General features: G+C 33.5%; 1 protein-coding gene across 2 annotated transcripts in view; it reads left to right on the top strand.

Moving 5' to 3' along the window:
• LOC136987838 (STE20-like serine/threonine-protein kinase) overlaps positions 1–22676 on the top strand; it is a 53804-nt gene extending 31128 nt beyond the window's left edge. For both annotated transcript variants that reach the window (XM_067285587.1, XM_067285588.1), the window contains 12 exons: positions 1947–2217; positions 3229–3829; positions 3912–4096; positions 8915–9038; positions 9113–9241; positions 11929–12072; positions 16328–16457; positions 17070–17194; positions 17276–17473; positions 17543–17668; positions 17764–17877; positions 21535–22676. In XM_067285587.1, coding sequence (XP_067141688.1) covers positions 1947–2217; positions 3229–3829; positions 3912–4096; positions 8915–9038; positions 9113–9241; positions 11929–12072; positions 16328–16457; positions 17070–17194; positions 17276–17473; positions 17543–17668; positions 17764–17877; positions 21535–21696 — 2309 coding nt within the window. In that variant the 3' untranslated portion in view covers positions 21697–22676. The remainder of the gene's footprint in view (positions 1–1946; positions 2218–3228; positions 3830–3911; positions 4097–8914; positions 9039–9112; positions 9242–11928; positions 12073–16327; positions 16458–17069; positions 17195–17275; positions 17474–17542; positions 17669–17763; positions 17878–21534) is intronic.
• The last annotated feature ends 28 nt before the right edge of the window (positions 22677–22704 follow it).

Genomic DNA, 22704 nt, shown 5'->3' with positions numbered 1-22704 from the left:
ACAAAAGAGAAAAATCAGTAAATAAATTTGAAGTTAAATATTAATGAAAATTCACTCTCCTCAAAAATAGTTAATTATTATAAAAATAAGTTTCTAAAATTCTCTTTTCTTTGAATTATAAAAAAAAATATCAAAATGTTAATAATTTCTGAAACTATTTTATGTAGAATTGAGTGATTATTACAGTAGAACTCTGATTAACCAAGTATCCAATTATCCGAACCTCCTCTTGTCTTCCTTTCTCTCTTTCACTGACATCACACTGCAATGCTCTTACGTCATGCAACTGCATGATCAGTGATGCTTAATTACTGTCCAAATGATCAATAGCATGCTACTCACACATTGATGAATAAATAAATAAATAAATACAGTATTATGTATAGTACTGTAAAACCTGTAAAATCTGTAATTTACTTGCGATTTCCTTCTTTACGTGTTAATCCACATATCTAAATTACCTGCAGAATGAATCAATTCAGATAATTGGAGTTCAACATATTACTATTTTTGATGAAAATAAAGTCATAAATTACATTTAAGCTAACATAAGTAGTGAAAAATACAGTCGACTCCGCATAAGTCGACACCCGGATAACTCGTCACTCGTTGGTTACGTAGTAAATTTTTTGTGGTCCCGGCCGACTTACATAGGCATTAATGTTATTAACCTTAAAAAGCTCGGTTTACTCGACATCGTTTAACTTGTCACCACTGGATAAATCAACATACTTTTTCTGTTTCACACTTTTTAGAATTCTGATAAGTCGACTCCCCCTCTGAAAAATGAGTTTACACCACACAGCTTATTGTACAGTGTGAACTCATTTTTTCAGGAGGGGAGTTGACTTATCAGACATCTAAAAAGTGTGAAACAGAAAAAGTATGTTGATTTATCCAGTGGTGACGAATTAAATGATGTCGAGTAAACCGAGATTTTTAACATTAATAGCATTATTGCCTATGTAAGTCGGCCGGGACCACAGAAAATTGACTAATTAACCTACGGTGTCGACTTATGCAGAGTTGACTGTAGTTGATCATTTAAAGCAGCATTCATAAAAAATAAATTATAATGCATCATCATATGCATGAATGTCATTCTGAATATTATAAAATTCAGATTATGTTATTTGTTTATAATTTTGGTTAAACATAATGCTATAAACAAATAAGAAAACTGACTTTCAGTATTATGAAATATATTTTTTGTGTGTAATACAGTACAGCTCTTTACGTTAAATTGTGCTTAATATAATTTGTAGGATCTACAAATTATATTAAGCACAATATCTTATATATCTTTATATTTGCTTTAATGATGATTTGCTGTTATAAGAATCCGGTACCTACTGGTCCAGAGTGGTATCGGATTACTGCACGTTTTGTGTTTTCACCAAACTTGATAAGTTACATACAATCTGAACACTGCAAACATTAAATCTTGTGCCAGCTGCCAACAGACTTGTAACTGAAGAGCAATTCCTAAACAACTGACATTGCTGCAGAGATGGTGAGGATTGAAACTTGCAAACATGAGGTAATTCTTTCAAGTATAATGCTGGAAGATGTTTTCACCAGTTTATTCAAGAATCGTAGTGTAAACACACATTAGGTACAGAAAAATACAAGTGAAAGCATTCAACCTGACACAAACAAGGTACTGTGGCAAAATTAGTAATTTTTCTGGATCCTAAGGTTGACTGTAGCAATGTGTTGGGTCTTTAGCACATTATCCATTAAAGCAAATTCCAATTTGTAGAGTAGTAGTAACATTTTTAATGTTTTTATTAACTATTTTTGTTATTTTTATTTATATAACTCTACTATCTTAACAATTACTATAGAATAAGTATAGATGATAATTAGAATGACTGAATGTTTTTAGCAATAGCTAAAGTAAACAAAATTTAACAATTTTTATGTTTGTATTACACAAATTTTAGATTCAAATGACGAAAAATGTGATACAGAAGCTATTCAGCCTTCCGTTAATGACGTAAATGATATCGAAAACAAAGAAACAGCGGAGGAAGACGAAACGGAAAATTCTAGCAAAGAAGATAAGGGCAGTATTGCTATTTCCGAAAATGACAGTAATTGCTTTAGTGAGAAGGAAGTGGAAGAGAGAAGGCATCCCGATAAAGTGAATGATGATCAAGATGAAATCGACGATGCTCTTAGTTCTTTGTTTCAAGCATTTGAAGAGCAAGATAAGTAAGTTGGCAATATTTACTTCACTTTTATTTTTTTTATATTTATTTACACTAACATAGATGTTTAATAGATAAGAAAATGGATATTTATAAAAAAATAAATAATCCAAGCAATTTCTTTTATTCCATGCAAAATAGTACCGATTAATTGGCACAATTAGTGTTTCAACAGGTCTCTAAAGACTACATCGGTGATAGTCAAAGCATGCCTGTAAGCCTCACTTGGCTCCTGCAAGATATCGCTAAACCTTGCAATAATATGTACGGTAGAATCTCCCATATCCAAACTAATACGGGCAAGAGTAAACTGAATATTAGAAAAATCCAGATAAGAATGTGTGAGAATTTTTAAATGAAGCTAAAAATTACTGGTTGTTTTTTCATTCTTGATTTGTTGACGAGAAGCAGCTACTCACGCCAATGTCTCATTATTGCGTCAGTGGTGTTTGATGCATTTTGCTCTTCTACAAACTTCAAGGCAACCGTAATAAAGAAAAATTTAACAATGTACACACTACAGTATGGAAAGGTAAGATTTGGAATTTGTACAATATTTTCAAACGTTTTTGGTTCTCTCTGATTGGTCCGGATACGGGAGAGTCTATTGTATAAGTATTATTCCGTTGTCACCTTTTCTCTTAACAATGTCAATTAAGATAACAGAGCCTTTGGGCAGTATAATCTCCAAATGAAGCACATTTGACGTTATACCTAATTAGTTCCTTTATCGATACCATCCAATATCTAGGATAAAAAGCATTCTGTAATTATTACAAAACATTCTTTGTGCTAAATATTAAGTAGTATCATTATAAAGTGGCGCACCCCTACATTACTTTTGATACATCTTCATTTATCTTTAAAAATATGTACACATTTGCATTAGGTTGAAGATTGACTTGTGTTAACATTATTTCTGATGCATGTGTGTGTGTAAAGTTAATTTTTATATATTTAGAATATATTTTATATATTAATATACTTAAAGTAGTAATTTTTTTTTTTTTTTTAGAATTTGTCCCATTAACGAAAAGCTGCCCGAAGATTTGGAATCACATAGTACGGAAATAATTATAGAAAAACAAGAAACTAATTTAGAATCTCCCATAGAAAATACTGAATTTGTACAGCCCGAAAATGAAAACATTATTTCTGATGGTTCAAAAACTGAAACTGTTACAGAAAATAATGATATTAATCAAATTAGTTCCTCGGAAACTGCAGAGGTAAAAGCCGAAAGTAACAAAGATGCAGACGAAGACGTAGACGTAGACGAGGTTTATTCGGAGTGTTTAGAAGTAGTATCGGAATCCAATATTAATAATAATAATAATAATAATGATGTTACCGAAAATGCAAATATTTCCAAAGAAACCCAAATTTCGGTTAGTAGAGATGTAACCACTGAAAGTGAAACTGTTGAAATGTTGAACAAACCAAGTGAAATTTTAGTATGTGAGGAGAAAAGTGCATTTACAGAAGAATCAAAAATTATAGACAGTGATAAAAAGTTACCTGTTGTTGACAATGAGAAAACTGTAAAAAATAATGATACTGATAATGATAATTCATCTATTAGTGAAACTCAAGTTATATTAAGGAACAAGACAAAGGTATTGCAAAGTAATTTTTTTCATTTTATCAAATTTATCGGTTATAAATAATAAAAATTTATATTTTTAAACATATATTAAGGAACTGGGCCCAGATAAATCTGAGAAGAAGACTCCAAATGGTGTGGGAAACAGAGGAATAACTAAACCAAAGACTTTGAAAAGGACGAGAAAATTCGTTATCGATGGAGTAGTTGTAACGACCACTACTAGTAAAGTTATTTACGGCGACGAAGATAAATTAGTAAAAGATGCTCACTTTTTGAGGTCTGTATAATTATTATAATGGTAGGTTTGTCACTGATTTTCTAGTGCCTTTTTCGATCTGGACAGAATTATATTTGTCCCGCAACTTTCAGATTTGTTCAGTGAATGAACAGAGTTAGCAATATAGTTGACAGTTTTGCAATTTTTAGCTCATTTTACTTGCATTTAACCTTAGATGTGGCTGTAAAGGATGCAAATACATTGATATCAAACATGAACACTAGTTTACATTTAATATATGCTTAATTAGCTTGTGTCTAGCTTCGCCTGGGTTTATAAAGTGCCTTCACAGTAATTGTTACACCTAATGTTATTAATTGTAAATTTCAAAAATATATGTGGTAAAATCCATTTTAAGAATATTATCAGAATGCCTTTAACTACGCAGGAAGTATGCTCTTGTAAATAGAGAGTTTACAGAATATTAGAATTAGTTTGGTTTATTTGGTTATGGCAATGCAAAACGTGGACAGTGCCCCTCCTGGGAGGAATTTTGTAGGAAACTGGCCACTATTTAGGTGTTACTAACTTGAAGAAAACCCTGAAAATGCCACCTGGTTAGCCCGTTGACAATGTGCGAACCTGTGACCAACTACCCAGTGTAACACTTTTGACTCCACGCAGGCGAGTGCTATGTGTTACTCATCAAAGTAATAACATAGTGTGTCTACTTTAAAAAACTTAATTACTGATATAATGATATTGCATAAAATTCTTTTTCTGTGAATTATATTTAGTTTATTACTTTTTGCCAATACATGGCAATATATGTAAATCCAGCAAATCCAATGTAGACAAAAATTAATTGATATATAGAAATCCAATATATATTTTGGGGTGATGTGTATGATGTTATCTAAGTTGGAAGTATGTTAACAGAACTCCCAAGTTTTGTAGAAATTGGTCGAACAGCCTAGGAATACATAGTGAACAAACAAACATTCTCATTTATTAAATAAACTACATCTTTATCAAACCAACAAAATTTAATAGAATAAAAACGTTTTCAATTACTTTTAATGATCTTCCTCAGTTACAAAAATAGAACATAAAATTTGTTCAGAATAAATATAAAAATTAATGGAAAATGCCCAAGCAGACAAAATATAGATAAGTAAACAAAATAAATAGCGAAAAGGAAAAAAATAAAAGATATTAACAGACAATGCTAGTTTCGTTGTTATAACATTAATTAATGTAAAAGGATCTCCACATGGTAGACAATGCATCCACATCCCTATGGTTTACACTACCAGTTGCCATATGCACCTTGTAGATTTCCAATCTTTCAAGTTGTTTGACCGGTTGCCTATTCGTCGTCGTTTTTATAATTGCCGCTTGATCCCATTGGATGTTAACATCCTGCTGTCTTGCATATGATGCCAGTGCAGTTCTTACTGATTGTATATTTGTGCTCCTTGAGCCTTTGTTTTAAACTGCGCATTGTTGCATCCACATAAACAAGTTCGGAATTGAAACATTGGTTATGTAAAGGCACCGAATATATACCCGTTGTTGAATTCCGATCCTCTTTCTTTTTATCGTTTCTTGAAAGTTTGAAAACAGTGGGATTACATCAGTATACAATGCAAAAATTATTAGACCTGCAGAACAGCTATGTATCCTGTTTAAAAATGGGATGTAATTAAGCACTAATCTTTTCGTACGGTCCACCATGGGAGAATGCCGTGCTGTGGATTTGAAGAATGTAATAAGATCTTCTATCTCCTCCCTGCGGTATCTGTGTTGTTGGGCTATCTTAAGAATGTACTCCAGCTCCCTTATCGTGTCATACAAGCTTGTGCAATGTGTATAAGCATGTTTAATTCGTGCTCTGAAAGATGCCAACTTGATGTGCTGGGGATCAACAGATTGGTGTGGGATAATAATGGGCTGAAAACAAGGTTTACGGTATATGTCGGTCCAGATCTCCCCTTGCTTGCACATGATGGAAATGTCCAGGAAGTTAACATTGGTATTGCTCTTTTGGTCAAGCTGTAGTGTTAAACCGTAAGGGTTATTGTTGATCTTGTTTAAAAAATGTTGCAGGTTAGGTTTCTTTCGCCAAAGTATGAAAATGTCATCAATGTACCTAGCGTACAGAATGATTTGTTGTTGAAATTCTCATAGGATGACATTTTCGAGTTGACGCAATACTAATTTGCAAAGGATTTCAGACGTAGGACTACCCATAGGTATGCCTCTTCCTTGTAAGAAGACATTTCCTTCAAACTCACAGAAAGATGTATAACAAATCAAATGCGCTAGTTCCAGGATATGAACACGATAACATGGTGTATTTTCTATATTGGTAAATAAAAAAATCCCTTAAGGCACAAAAACAAGGAGGTAATTTTATCGGAGGGTACAAGGCTATGTAGTTCAACACGGTTATATATTCGTTGTCTGTAAGAGAAATGTCTTTGAGACTCTCCACCAGCTGCAGTGAGTTGGAAATAGAAAATGGATGTAGCTGATCCCTAGCACAGAAGAAGTTGACTAGTTGCTTTTCAATCAAGAACATTTGAGAGCTACATTTTTCAATGACAGGACGTAGCTGGTTACCCAGTTTATGTGTTTTGGCAAATGCAAATATTCTAGGTGTTCTTGGAGTGAGGACCATGGCATTCTGCATATGCAAAAGCCATGCCAAAGCAATGGAGGTGAATCTCCTAACTCTTTGTTGCAAAGTATTCAAAAAATTGGCAGGTGCAGGTTGGCATTCTGTGCTCGTAACATATTCATTTAGCTTCTTGTTGTAAGTAAAACATTTTAGAAGTACCACCCCTTTCAATTTATCTGCTCTCCTGAGTATCACGTTATTGTGATGTAACAATTGGCATAATTTCTTTAAGCTAACAAGGGGACCTTACGGTCTCGGAAATTCAGTTCGGGACGAGACTTCGCAGGTTAGTAGTATACCTCAAGGGTGTCCACCCAGAAAAATTTTAAAGCGCACTAGCCAGAAGATTCCGAAAAAAAAGGCTCTAAAGTTTTAAGTGCAGCTCATATACTGATCAATTTTACAGCATGGCAACGTAGCGAAATGGCTGAGTCTGTAGAGAGGTTTCTTGCCACGCTGGTGAGCTGGGTTCAATCCTACTGCTGCCTATTTTTTTTTTCTTTTTTTAAAATTGTTTTAAAAATTATACCTTTTAAAATAAAGTTAATAACCTAAAAATATTATTAATTAAATCATAAATAATTCTACTTTATTTATGAAATGACTGTTACAGCTAATTAAAATGTGAATTAAAGATAATATTTTATTTTTAAAAAGTTACATAATTTCAAATGCATTTTTAATGGAGGTAAATTAAAACTTTAATTACCACTATAACAAATTTTCGGGTAGGGTTTTATTTATATAAAAATTTGTCAATTTTTTATTTTACATACAATCACCAGAATGATAGTTCTTGTTTTCGATGTTTTTATGATAATTATCATTCTGGTGATTGTATGTAAAATAAAAAATTGACAAATTTTTATATAAATAAAACCCTACCCGAAAATTTGTTATAGTGGTAATTAAAGTTTTAATTTACCTCCATTAAAAATGCATTTGAAATTATGTAACTTTTTAAAAATAAAATATTATCTTTAATTCACATTTTAATTAGCTGTAACAGTCATTTCATAAATAAAGTAGAATTATTTATGATTTAATTAATAATATTTTTAGGTTATTAACTTTATTTTAAAAGGTATAATTTTTAAAACAATTTTAAAAAAAGAAAAAAAAAATAGGCAGCAGTAGGATTGAACCCAGCTCACCAGCGTGGCAAGAAACCTCTCTACAGACTCAGCCATTTCGCTACGTTGCCATGCTGTAAAATTGATCAGTATATGAGCTGCACTTAAAACTTTAGAGCCTTTTTTTTCGGAATCTTCTGGCTAGTGCGCTTTAAAATTTTTCTGGGTGGACACCCTTGAGGTATACTACTAACCTGCGAAGTCTCGTCCCGAACTGAATTTCCGAGACCGTAAGGTCCCCTTGTAAGTTGAAACGCTCTTGCGTCCAAGTTACCGTTCTTCTCATGCCATGCAGAATCTGGTTTTCCAACAAATATAATCTTGATCGGTGCTATTCATATCCTTAATGATGAGTTCGATATTCGGAATGAGTCTCTCCGGTTGCGGTAAAGGGGCTGGAGCATAAAGAGGTCCTAAACTTAGAGTATCCAAAAGGCATTGTGGAGGTATGATGTTATCCCATGCTGTGATATGTAATTCTCCTGTTTTTTGTGGTCTAATATTTTGGCAACAGAATATCCATTTAATCCTTTTGACGTACATGCGCTTTAAATTTCTTTCATAAGTCTGTGATAAATGAATTATCCTCTCATTGACGTTTGCTAGCAGATTAGGGTTCCTGTTCGCAAACCTCATTTTCTGTTTTTATAAGCTTGTATAATATAGTGTATGTTTGACGTCTTGTGTTCCTGATAGTCTTTCTGAGGCAGAGTTGCTTAAGTTTTGGTAATAATGAAACATGTCATAAGAGGTGTGTGATACATGAAAACATTTTTATCTTTGGCTAAACACCATAAAAATTTTGGAAAAGTGATTAGGGGTGAACAGGTTGGTCTGACCCATCACACAACCGTAGACTGCTAGTTGTCCTCTGATATACTTTGAGAACCACGGAAGTACAGTTACATAATCAGTTGTCCAGCAAAATCATTAATTTCACGAGGCATGAAGCCAGATGTTCTAGAAAATCAGTGACCTTTTGACCTTTATAAGAATTCCCTTTACATAACTCATTCGCAACTTTTAACGAATTTAAACTAAATTAAATTTTTTTTATTAAAGGAAGCAAGAATTACGAGAACTTAAAATGTTGCAAAAGCAGGAAACGAAACAATATCAAGATCTTCTCGCTAAAGGTCAATATGCAAAAGAACAACAAGAAAAACGATTCGAACAAGAAATGTCTGTAAGAAGTGAAATTTATAATTTAGAAAAAATGAAAATGTTAATGTATTTTATATTAAATACGAATTTTTACAGACGTTGACGAGAAGCTATGACAATGATTTAGAAATTCTAAATCGGCAGCAAAAGCAGCAAGTAGAGAGAGCAGAACAGCAGCAAGAAATTGATTTGAAATTAGCCTCAAAAAGAATTAGGAGTGAACAGGTAAGAAATTCTGTTGGATCAAAACATCCGGGAATTTTTGCAGACGGTCTGTCCAGATACGTCGGACACCATCTCGCAGCACCATTGTGGGCTTGCTAAAATAAGGTCCTCTTAGTGCCCACAGGAGAGTTAAAATAGGTATTTTAATGACCATTTCCTTTCTTTTTGGTCCATACGTACTCCATTAAAATCATAAATTAACTATTATTAATTGTATGAAGAATAAACTTGTACCTTCTGCTACAGCAGTAATGATTTTGTGGACAACAGTGTGAAATTGGGGGTCGTGAGATCCCACTCACTTTGTACAGGATGGTTTTAGTAAAATTTTAGGAGACTGAGAGATCGTGAAATCTCTGTCTACATCAAGATTCCTGACACCAGTTAGGAAAGAAAAGAAAAATTGCGTCCTAACGCACAATATTTTGAAAATATACTGATCCAAGTGGCAAGTACTTTCAAAAACAGAAATATAAACACAACACAAATGTTAAACAATCTCTAAAATATCAAGGGTCTTAAATTTGATGTTTCAATATAACAGCCATGTAAAATCGAAGCGGGCGAGTTTAAGGTTTGAGAAAATGCAATACCTCATTTCTCTTCTGAGTCGTTGACAGGGCTGGCCGCATTTTCTTGTATTTGACAGGAAAACTCCTTTTTATTCAGACACCAACTTTCTTGGAAGTTATGTTTCCAATTCCAGCTCTCTGGACGTTCGTGTGGACCCTATTTATAGGGTATTTGTCTGACCAATCATATGGGGCTATTCAAGTTACCCGAGGAGAGAAGCAACAAGGAGCTTCCTTGTGGAGTTGATATCAAAATCAGCATATCTCCTCACAAACTTCCTCCTAAATCGAAAGAAATTTTGTTTGTGTCAAACACAAATGTTTCCTGTTTAACAAAATTTTAAAATTTTCTCTATTTAACCAAAAAACTGGCTCCTAGGTTTTCACAAGTCATTTCAGGTCAATGTTTTTGTGGGTTTGTACACAATTACATAAATATACTAAACTCCAATGTGCATTAAATGGTGCATACCTGTATCTAAACCAGTGGTTCTTAACCGGTGTTCCGCAAACCTGCCTCGAATGTTCCACCAAAAAAAAGAAAAAATTTTAAAGTTTTTATTCAAATTTATTCCTATTGCTATAGATAAATAAAATATAAACATGGAATTGTTTATTGCTTCACTGTTTCCTGAGAATAGTAAACATGGAATTTTTTTATCAACTTTTTCAAATGTATTGATGCTAAAGCTCCATGTAATAAAAAGTATATCAATGATGTTCCCCGTCCTCAGAAAGGTTGAGAACCACTGATCTAAACATAGAAAAGAAACATGAAATTTCATAATTTTACAATAAATGAAAGAAGTTTTATTTTAGTTCATTTACAAAGTGAAAATAAATTATATCAGTTGTATTTATTGTTAAAGCCAACTACTGCCATATGTTATCAGGCTATATAATGGCTATAATATTAATAAATTACCAAACAGTTTGGTATTAGAGGATGGAGGGAGGTGTTAGATGCCATCTCTTAATAAATTTAATAATAAAATTATAGATTAAACTGGAAGAAAAGAATCGGCCCGGAGTGAAACTCTAACCCGCAACTGCCACTTACCAAGCAATTATGCTACCTGGACCTCCGATCCAATCTCGTCTTCCAGCTCCAGGCAGATTCTTTTCTTCCAGTTTAATCTAAATTATTTAATTAAAATTATAATTATTAAATTTATTAAGAGATGGTACTTAACACCTCTCTCTAGAATCAAATTGTTTAGTAATTTATTAAGATTATAGCTGTTATATAGCCCAATGACATACAGTAGGGGTTGGCTTTAGTAATATAATGTATCAGGTTTTAGTAGAGTTGTTTATTTGTATTTATTGTTCTGAAATTTCAGAAAATACTTCATTTCATAAACTTTTTGGACATACCTCCTTATGTACTTCTTCAGCTCCATTATAATATTAGGGGACCTCCATCATATGTGCAGTCTACTCTTTTGCTTTGGACTATAATCCAAATGAAATGGGGCCCAAACCTGTTTGGATTATCTGAAATTGTTTTTATGTTAATCTGGGGTTTCTCAAATGTATTCTACTCAAATATATCGTAGTTGGCTAAGCCCTTGTATTACATGAGGATGACTTATAACAATTAATTTTTGACCTGACAAACTCTGTTTTCAACCTCTTTTTGTAAGTGACTTTATAGAAAAAAGACACAAAACTAGCATCCTTTTTCTATCCTGATAACAAGATTTGTATCAACTGTGTATTGTGGAAGACACGAGACAGATCCAGATTATTTTTCTTTTTTGACTCCCTGAGTTTGGATGAGTGCGGTCCTATTATATACCAATTGAAACTTAATTTTAAAAATTTTGTTATAAAGGCACTGAAGACACCTTACGTACTTTTCCAGCAATTTATTTTTAATAAAACTAATGTTTTTGGCTTGATTAATAAGCCACCATTGGGTTTTTGAACGATATTAAATTACATTTTCTTACAAAAAATAATTTGATGGGCTACATTGATGTTTTTTTGTAGTGTATTATTAATACAGTTAAATAAATTGTGTTTACATTAAATAATTTAAACAAAAATTAATTGTATGTTTACATCAGTATTTCACATTTTAAAACTTTTGAATGTATATTATTATTATAGGAAAGAGATCTAAAACAGTTTAAAGAAAGTTTAAAGAATGAATTAAAATTATTAAAGCAAGAAATGGAATTGTTACCGAAAGACAAGAGAAAAGAAATTTTCCGCCTTCGAAAAGAAAAAATGGACTTAGAACATGCCGAAAAGGTCTGTAAATAAATATTTTTATTCTTTTAGTATTAAAATAGAATTTCTTCTTTAATTGAACACTTTTTGAGTTCTCAGCTTCTTGTTGGTTTGTCCCTGATACATCAGGTCCCCTTCCTCATTACCCAGTCACCTCCACACTAATAGGCTGGGCTGAACCCACAATGTGTATGGAAAGACCTCTTAAAGTCTATGGGGTGGGAAGAGTCAAAATAATAATATATAATAATTATATATATATATATTATTATTATGTTGGGTTAAGTGAGATATACTCGGTTAACACCGGTGGCTGTGTACTATGCCGGACCAAAGTCAAGGCATAGTAACCAAAACAGAAATTAAAGAAGTGTATCAGTGTGTGTGTCTGTATTCAGGAATTTTCTCACAATATGACATGTATTCAATATAGTGGCCTTCTGTACTGTGATGTATGTGTTTCTATTCAATTGTAATGTGCCCAGGCTTTTGTGTAGTGTGTGTGGTATCACACCTGTAGAGGAGAGAACAACAGGTACAATAAGCACCCTATCCATCCTCCACAGATGCCTTATTTCCTGGGCAAGTTCTGTGTACTTGCTAATTTTTTCAGTGCATGCATTTTGTATATTGTGAGTGTTTGGAATGGATATGTCTATAATGTATGTGATTTTATTGTGTTTGTCAATGAGTGTGATGTCTGGTCTGTTGTGGTAAATTGTTTTATCTGTGATTATGGCTCTGTCGTAGTACATTTTGTGCGTGTTGTTTTCCAATACTGTCTGTGGAATGTATTTGTAATATGGTTCGTGGATGTCTACTAATTTGTGTTTCCTTGCAAGCTCTTGGTGTATTATATTTGCTACTTGATTATGTCTGTGTAAATAATCTGTTTGTGCCAAGAGCTTGCAACCAGAGGTGATGTGTTGTATAGTTTCTGGCATGATGTGACATTTTCTGCATGTGTCATTTGTGAGTGTTGCATCTTTGAGTATGTGTTTTCTGTAGTTTTTAGTATTTATGACCTGATCCTGTATGGCAATCATGAATCCTTCCGTCTCCCCAAAGAGGCATCCCCGAGCTAACCAGCTGTTTGACGCAGTTTTGTCAACAAAATCCTGGGCCAGATCGTAAGGATGCCTGCCATGGAGTGCCTTTCGAGCCCACAATTGCTTAATGGTGTCTATGCTTTTTATATGTTGTGTTGTGTCCATATGATGTGAGTGTAAGTTTAATGGTGTGTTATTCGAGTCTGCTAGAGTTACTGCTTTATGTAATTGTGATGTTTCTTGTTTTTTGTAGAAAAACTCTCGCAGTGACTGTATTTGTTTGTAGTGAAGGTTAACTATGTCAATCAGGCCACGTCCGCCATCTTTACGTGGAAGGGTTAATCTTTCTGTGGCGGATTTAGGATGATGTTGTTTATGCTTAGTAAGTGTTGTTCTTGTTTTCCTTTGGAGTTGCTCAAGATCTGTGTGAGTCCAATGTATAACTCCAAAAGAATATGTGAGTACTGGGATGACATATGTGTTTATTGCTTTAACTGTGTGTTTTGCATTTAACTGTGTTCTGAGAATAGCATTTAACCTACTTTGGTATTCTTTAATTAATCTTTGCTTTATTTGTGCATGTTCTGTTAGTTTGGCCTGTTGGAATCCTAAATACTTGTAGAACTCGCCCTCTTCCATGGATTCAATAACGTCTCCATTTCCAAGTGCAAAATCTTCTTTCTTCAGGATTCCTTTTTCTATGTGAAGTGTTTTGCATTTATCTAGGCCAAATTCCATTTGTATGTCCTTGGTGTATGAATGTGTGATTTGTAGGAGTTGATGAAGTTGTTTTTGTGTGGATGCATAAAGTTTTATGTCATCCATGTACATGAGATGTGACAGTGTATACTGTGTTGTTTTTTCATGCCTGATATTGTAGCCATATTGCGTGTTGTTTAACATGTTGGATAATGGATTCAAGGCTAGGCAGAACCAGAGAGGACTCAAGGAATCTCCTTGAAAAATTCCTCGCCTAATAAAGATTTGGTTTGTTTGTATGGAAGTGTTATGAACCCTGAGATGTAGTGTTGTTCTCCAGTGCTGCATAGTGTTTTGAAAGAATGCAATGAGTGATGGATGTATTTTGTACATGTGTAGAATATGTAGCAGCCAACTGTGTGGAACACTGTCGAATGCTTTTCTGTAGTCTATATATGCCATGTGTATGTTTCTGTGTTGTTTGTGTGCTTGCCGTAGAATGACTGAATCTATGAGTAACTGTTCTTTGCATCCCTTGTGATTTCTACGGCAACCTTTTTGTTGTTCTGTTAGAATGTCGTGTTCTTCAACATGTTTGTATATTTTGTTTGCAATACAGGATGTCAATAATTTGTAGAGTGTTGGAAGACATGTAATTGGTCTGTATTGTGTGGGGTCTGTGGTATTGTTGTTTTTAGGTTTCATGTAGGTGATGCCCTGGGTAAGAAAATTTGGCATGTCTTGTGGATTGATGATGATGTGTGTTAGGTGTTTAGCTAGTTCCTGGTGCAGTGATGTAAACTTTTTGTACCAGAAATTGTGAATGTTGTCTACACCAGGTGTCTTCCAGTTGTGTGTTCTGTTAACAGTGTATTGGAAATCATGTATGCTTATTTCAACACAGGGCATAGTTGGTATGTTGTGCAAGTTTCTGTTCTCCTCCTCGATCCAGCCTGCTTCAGCATTGTGCGTGACAGCACTGGACCAAAGAGAAGACCAATATGTTGTGAGTTCTTCTTCTGTTGGTGTGCCACTGTGCTGTGTATCAGTGTTTGCTTTGTTATTAATTTGTCTGTAAAAGAGTTTTTCATTGTTTGTAAATAATTTATTTTGTTGTTTTCGTAGTGTACATGTTTTGTATCGTTTGAGTCTACGTGCTTTGGCAGCAAGTTTTTGTTTTAGTGTATCAATGTATTCTGTAATGTGTGTGTTGTGATGTTCATGTTTTGTGTGTGTTTTTATTTTCTTGAAAATGTTTTTGAGCTGTTTCCTTAATTTAGGTGTTATGTTGTTTTTAGTGTATTGTGTCAGCCTGCCTAATTGCTGTCTAATGTCATTTATTTGTGTTTCTATTCTTCTCTGCCAGGCAGGTTTGTGATAGAATTGTGTTTTCTGTGTATTTGTCTGTGATTGTACTTTCAGTCCATGGTGTGTCACTACTGTGACTGCCCCAGCATAAACTAATGTATGAATGTCTGAGAGTGTAGAAATTGAATGAATGTAGTGTGGTAGTAAGTGAGTGTTTACATAATTTAGTGTTTTTCCTACTTCCTTCGACGTGTTGATTTTTGGTATTCGTGGTCTTTGTGTGGGATCTGTGCCTGTATATTTAGTGAGTGTTTCCTGAAATATAAGTGAGAGCGTATTAAACTAAATTTATTATTATTATTATTATGTGTGTGTCATAGCTACATACTGGCTGAAATTTGCCCATTTCTTGAAGTCAAATCCTGTAATAGACATTTGTTTAAAAATACATGTCCTCAGTGGCAATTCTTACAAAACTGACATTTTTTATTCAAGTCAGTCGAAACAATTGTATTTATACTTCTGGATCCAAATATTTCATTATTTCTTCTTTTACATGCTGTATATTTTAAATGTATATGATGGGTTCCATCCTTACCACTTGGCCATCCCATTGTGAGCATGATTAAAAGCATTGGAATTGTGTCAAATTCAACCCTCCAAGTTTTTTTTTTACAAATCTCCACATTTTGAGACATAAACCCAAAAAAAGTTTTTAAAAAAATGGGAACAAAATTTCATGTGCACGCGTATTTGATCTCAGGATGAGGTTAAGAAGATTAAAAATCCTAAAATTATGTAAATAAATTTTCTGTATTGCTGATATTCAGATTTTTATGCACATAATGGGTAAATTCCAGTATTCATCAAACGGTGCATTGGTGAACCATGATATATTAAAGTGTATTCCGATATCCACCGACGAGTTACCAGTGCAGAAACCGATGCACATTGCACGCATCTAACAAAGCAATATGGCTACCTCTATGGTTAACATATTAACACCCATGAATAGTTTTAACAAAACATGTCTAAATGCCAGTTTAGTGCCGTTTACTTCTGCCGTCTTGTTAGGTTGCTAGACATTGAATAAAAGTTTACTAAACTGATGCATAGCAGAGTGTACCCAATGATTTAATTAGTAAATACTGCAGTTATTTTTGTATATGTTATAAAAGTTAATTATAGAAAATGAAATTATTATTATTTATTTTGAACAGGAAAGATTATTTATAGAAAATCTGAACGAAAAGCACGAACAATCGATGAAGCGTCTGAGCGACAGTCACTGCGAAAAAATTGCACTTTTGGAAAGACAGTTTTTACAACAAAAACAACAATTATTGAGAGGTATTATATTAATAATATTTTTTTGATTTCTGCTGAATACGGTTATCTTTACTCCATACTTTGATGCTAAAGTCTGTCTAAGTGATTCTCTCCTATGTTATCAGCATTCTGCAGGAGAAGAAATTGTTTGTTTGGAATATTTTTATTTATAAGCTTCTTTGTGTAAGCAGTTTCTTATCCAAATAAGTAGAATTCTGTCTCAGTTGACACTATAAATAGTTTAGTTAATAACAATAAAAGAATTGTACACCAAATATTATGATATGAACAATTATATATGCTATATAATTGTTTGTATCATAATATACTCACAGCCACTGTTAAGTGGGGTATACCCCACTTAATTGTGGTTGTCCCATAAGATTATATTAGAATAGATACACAGTAGGCTACAAATTTTTTGACTCTAAGAGTGCTAAAAGTACTCTTACAGACCATACTTAACATATATTGTTAAACAAACTTTATATTTCTTGGAATGTATACATGTTATTTAGTATGATGTTTACATTAGTACCATGTACTGATTATCTTATACCACATATTAGTGTTTTTATTGTTAAATTATGACTAATTATAAAATAATATTTATATAATTTTTTGTAATTTAAGGTCGTGAAGCGGCTCTCTGGGAACTGGAAGAGCACCACCTCCACGAAAAGCATCAGTTAGCAAAAAGACAACTAAAAGATATTTTCTTTCTTCAGAGACACCAAATGTTAATTAGACACGAAAAAGTATTAAACTAATATTTAATTTTGACCCATTAATGTGATATATCAATTTATGAGAAAAACTTATTTTTCATTTCTTTGTAGGAATTAGAGCACATAAAGAGAAGGAACGCTCGCAAGGAGGAGGAATTGCTAAAGTGGCAGGCAGTCGAGAGGCGCCAACTCCCGAAACGGATTCGTTCGGAGATGAAGACGCGCGAATTGATGTTCAAGGAAAGTCTACGAATAAGCATGGCAAACATAGCCGAGTCTCCCGAGGCAGAGAGAGACATGTTAAGAAAGGTACAAAATAATTGAATTAGATAAAAAAATTTAATTAAGGTTAATTCTATTTATGTGCTTGTTTGACAGTTTCAAGAAGGAGAAAAGAAACGCTACAAAGCAGAACAGCAGCGACACGATATGAAATACAAGCGACAATTAGACGATCTCAGAATAAATTCGGAATCAACGATTAAAGAATTAGAACAGTTACAGGTTAAAAAATATATATAATTTATTCTTCGGTTATCATAACTTTGTTTATTTCAACGATTGTCAAAAAATTTTTTTTGTTTTCAATTAACCTATAGAATGAGAAAAGAAAAATGTTAATGGAACACGAAACTATGAAACTGAAGCAGTTGGACGACGAACATACCACAGAACTTCAAGATTGGAGGATTAAGCTGAAGCCTAGAAAACAAGTAAGTGTTTTTTTTTAATTTAGTAATTATTAATTACCTACTTGTAAAACAGTATGATAAAATTTTAATGCATTTCTTATAATATAATTGAGATGGGTTAATGATAATAAGCACAGAGCCCAAAAGGTTAGGAGTTGAAATTTGGTACGAAGTTAGGGTATGTCACGATAATGTACACTAAAAAGGGATTTTTCAAAATTCCCCCTGCAGGGAAAAGGGAGAGGGTTAAGGATTATCCTGAACTCGGATTCTACTGTACTATTTTAGATGTGGAAAATCAAACATATTTTTAGACCCATCTAAAAATTCTCTAATTAGTCTTGGAAGAGGGTGAACTTGATTCTTGCATCCAGTGAAAATGGGTAAAATTGGCCATAATCTAATAATCTTAGTCTTTGCTATCGTTACTTTTGCCCAACCAATGCCAGGCTCATCTGTTAGTTTAATATTTTCCTACTTGTCAACGTGTGTTAAGGAAAGAGGAGAGGATAAATGGTTATGAAAGTATACAAAATTTAGTACTTGGATAATAGTCAAAAATATTTTTGATTTATTTAGAAATTTCAGCACCGGCGGGCTTGTAATGCACTGCACGACACAAAATGTGTGGTTACACAATTTAGGGTTCAAATCAAGTACCAGGCCTGGACTTATTTTGGATTGTTATATTTTGCTTCCCATTAACACTTTATATATAAATAATACTGTGGATTTTTACTTATATAACAATAATGAGTAATAAGTATATATTTGAAATATTCCAAAATAATTAAACAAAGAATATGCTTCTTACAAGCTGATCACTTATCAGAGAATGCCAGACAGTTCACTTCAATGAAGGTTGCTATCGGGAGCTACACCACATAGACAGATACACTGATTGAACAGGCGTGTCGTCTTTTAACTCCACACTGCCCTGTTTACATGTCCACATGTCATGGGACCAGTCATTGATAAAAATCTAAATGTACTAATTTACATTTTGGGGGGTTTCTTAGGAGTTTCCATCCTATAAAGAAGAAAACTATAACTAAAAATATCATGCAAAACATAAAATAACGATTGGACTTTGACTCCTTATACCCTTCCCCTCTTAACAAAAGAAATCCTGCAAAAATATAAGATAAATTTTTGTAATTTAGAAATGAAATTATAAGGAAGTCTTTTCCATCGATCATGACGAGTTCATGTTGTAATATTGTACCATTTAATCTAAGATCGGCTAGCAATATGCTTTTGTCTTGTAGTATCTGCCCTTATGGCCAACTTAACCTCAGGACCTGGGCAGTGTGTTATCCTTGGGGATTTTCTTAGAATTTGGTGCCGCATAGCTAAACTTAGGCACTGATGTCAATTCTGGCATTAGTCATTAAGTCATCAATAAATATGGTTAGTTCTGGTAAGTTTGTTTTAGTCTTCATTATAAGTTCCAAATGAGAGAATTCTTTGTATTTCAAGGATTCTGGTTTCTTCACTTACCTTTGCCCCATGTAGGGTTAGAAGTTTTTGGAATGGTTTTGCTTCCAGTTTGCTTATTTGCAGGGCAGTTTCTTGAATAATGCCCAATAGTTCCACAAGTATAGCATCGTACAGGAAATCTTTGAGTTATATTAGGAACCCTTACTGCACTAGGAGGTCTTGGAGTTTGTGTGCACTCAGGAATGATTTGTCTCAAAGCATCAGTTTTGTCAAAAAGCCGGTTGACTGGGCTGTTTTCTTTGAAATTCGTATTCGTATTCTTTTGCAGTTTATTTGCTATTCTCTTAATGAATTAGTACACTCACGTACGTTTAGAGGCATTTGAGCCATTATACAGTGGATGATTTCTTCATCCCTGGTGAAGGGTTTCTATGTACAGTAAAGCTGAACAGTGTCCCAAATGCCCAAATATACTGTTTGATGTCAGATGCGCCATCATATGTTTGGCTAAATAATTTCTTTGCTAGAGCAACTTTGTATTCTCCTCTTACAGACAAGTAAGAGGAGAATAAAATTCTTTAAGCAGATGTGTAAATAGTTGCCAGCTATTACTTACTTTTTTCCTTCCATCATTCTGCCACCATTTGGCAGGTGGACCTTCTAAAAAGAAGGCAGCTGTATCAGATCCATTCGAGAAATATTGTTCAAGATCCTGGATAGAATTGGTAACTGAGATATTCAGAAGTGTCGTTGAATGTTTTGGATGGCATTCATGATCACCATCAAGGATGCAGCCATCACTGGTTAATGTGGAGTAGATGCACAAGTTGGCAGCATATTTGAAACACTATCTTCTGAATCAGTTCAGTTCATGGATTGCAGTTCTATTTGTTTGGTAGATAGGAAAGAGGTGATACTTGCCATATTTGAGTCAGTGCAGAACTTGTTTTGTTAACATCAGTTATTGATGTTGCAGAGCCAGGAACTCCTCACGGGTAATGGTATCTTCATCGAACATTCTTTCACTTGGGAGATTATGACAATAAATACACGAATCTAATCATAAAAGAAAAAATTTGAAGTTTATGACCAATAAAGTCCCTACACAGGTGCCAGTTACGTAACATACCACACAACACAAAATGCAGAGTTATACAATTTAGGGTTCAAATCAAGTACCATGCCTGGACTTAATGGGAAGCAAATATAATGATCCAAAATAACACTTTAATATTAGATTGAACAGTATTATAATCATTGTTGTTATTACTATTCTTGTTATTTATATATAAGTATATATTGCAAAATATTCCAAAAAAAAAGTCAAAAACAATCAACCAATGAAAGAAATTCTTTTTCATATAATTCAAATCTCCACCAAAATAATTAAACAAAGAATATGCTTCTTATAAGCTGATTGCTTATCAAAGAATGCCAGACAATTTGCTTTGATGAAGGTCGCTGTCGGGAGATACACCACACTGTCGAATGGACGTGTCCTCTTTTATCTGTCTATCTGTGTAACTCTGCATTGCCCTGTTTACGTGTCCATGTGTCACAGGATCACTTACTGATTTAAATTACAATATATAGATTTTGGGGTTTATTAGGAGTTTCCGTCCATAAAACAAGACCACGGAAACAAAATAATTATGCCCAAAACATAAAGTTAGTTATTATTTTAACGATCATACTTTGATTCCTTACAGGCTGGCAGCTACTATTTTAGATTTTTTTCCCTAGAAATATTCCTTTTTTTTTAAACATCCTTTATTGACAGAGAATGAGTTAACTGTTACAATGCAAAATTGGGAAGAAACAATCTGTAGAAAAGTTAAGGCTGGATTATAATCCAATGGCAGAATGGAGTTTCAAGTTTGCTAGCTACTGCCAAAATTGAGAAGAAGATTGTCTAGTTCATAGTAAAACTCTAGCCGGGGCTAACTCAACATCAAATGTCAAAGTCAGACACGTCTAGTTTGATATCTGGCAGAACACTGCCGTTGTGCCATAAACCACCACAATTCAAGCCCACAAGTTACACCATTTGAGAATTTAGCCATAGTTACTCTGAAAAATTCCAATTTATTCAGTAATTCAGTGGCTTATAAAAGTAATTTATATGGCAAATTGTTCAATTTCCAAAACTTCCTTTTTGTTTGGGAAGGGTTCTGTTGATGTTGAATTTTAACAGAATTAAAAATATATATACTTTAAAGATTTAATATTCCATTTCAGAAACTGGAAGAGGAGTTTGCGAGGCAGCAAGAAGAACAAGAGAAGTTTTATCACTCCAACATTCTCCTCAACAGTTACACAGAGAACGATGCCTGCAGCCTCCACACGCCCAGCACTCCCGGCTCGGAAATCTCCTTTCCGTCGACGTTTGGATCGTTGTAACGGAGCGTGTACAGCACTTGCGTGAATTTTTTCACGGGAGAGGGAAAAAACATTGTGCCAAATTGGGACATTTTTATGAATATAGACTATATAAAATTAAGAAAATTGTTTATATTCTTCACAGACTGTAAAAATTTTAGAGATATATGATTCGCATACATATCAGTATGTAGCGTCATAATGTTGAAGTTATGAGAGGTTTGAAACCGAGCAGAGATAACCTAAAATAGAATCACGCTATTGCACTTCGGCGTCCGACCGAACGTCGTCGGTACTCAGGGTCGTAACGAAAGTTCTCTTTTCTTAATTCCCGACGCATTCTGTGCAATGGAATATCAAAAAACAAAAGAAATGTTTTTTTAGTTTTATTTTCTAGAAATTGTATAGTTCAAGTTTAGCAATATTTTTATTGGAATGCTTTTAGTTATTCCATTTCTTAAAACAGTAAAACTGTTTTTATTTTTTAATTTGAAGTAGCTTTATTCTTATATATTAACTCTAGCATTCGTTCTCTCTGCATTTTTTTAAACACTATAAATGTATGTAAGCTTACAATGTCGCTTTTCGTATATTTATACATTCTCGTATACTCTAGGTGCAAATCTCTTAGTTTAATTTGTCACGCTTGAAGTAATTTTTTAAAGTATTTTGCACAGAACATAAGAAACAAAATAAGTTTAGCGAGACCTTAATTTCCGAATGGCAAATTGGTCTCGATACATAAGTACGTAACTCGTGTGCCTCATTACTATTTTCTAAATTGTAGTCGATAGATATACACGAATCCCTTTCATTCGAAAACAGATTTTTTCTATTCGACGTTTATCCCGAAATTTGTGCACCGCTTTGAGCGCAATCTCTTTTCCAAACAAGTTTCTGCATTTATTTAGATAATATATTTTATAATGCTTAATTCACCTGTTAGACAATGTATTTTGTTTTTATTAAGAAAATATTAATAAAAATAAAGTTTATATGAATTATTGTTTGTTCCTTTCTATACAGCAT

This window comes from Centruroides vittatus, unplaced genomic scaffold, assembly GCF_030686945.1.
Source record: "Centruroides vittatus isolate TY-2023 unplaced genomic scaffold, ASM3068694v2 scaffold_2802, whole genome shotgun sequence".
Lineage (NCBI taxonomy): Eukaryota > Metazoa > Arthropoda > Arachnida > Scorpiones > Buthidae > Centruroides > Centruroides vittatus.
Note: the sequence above shows the minus strand (reverse complement) of the source record. Positions and strands in the feature narration are given on the sequence as shown.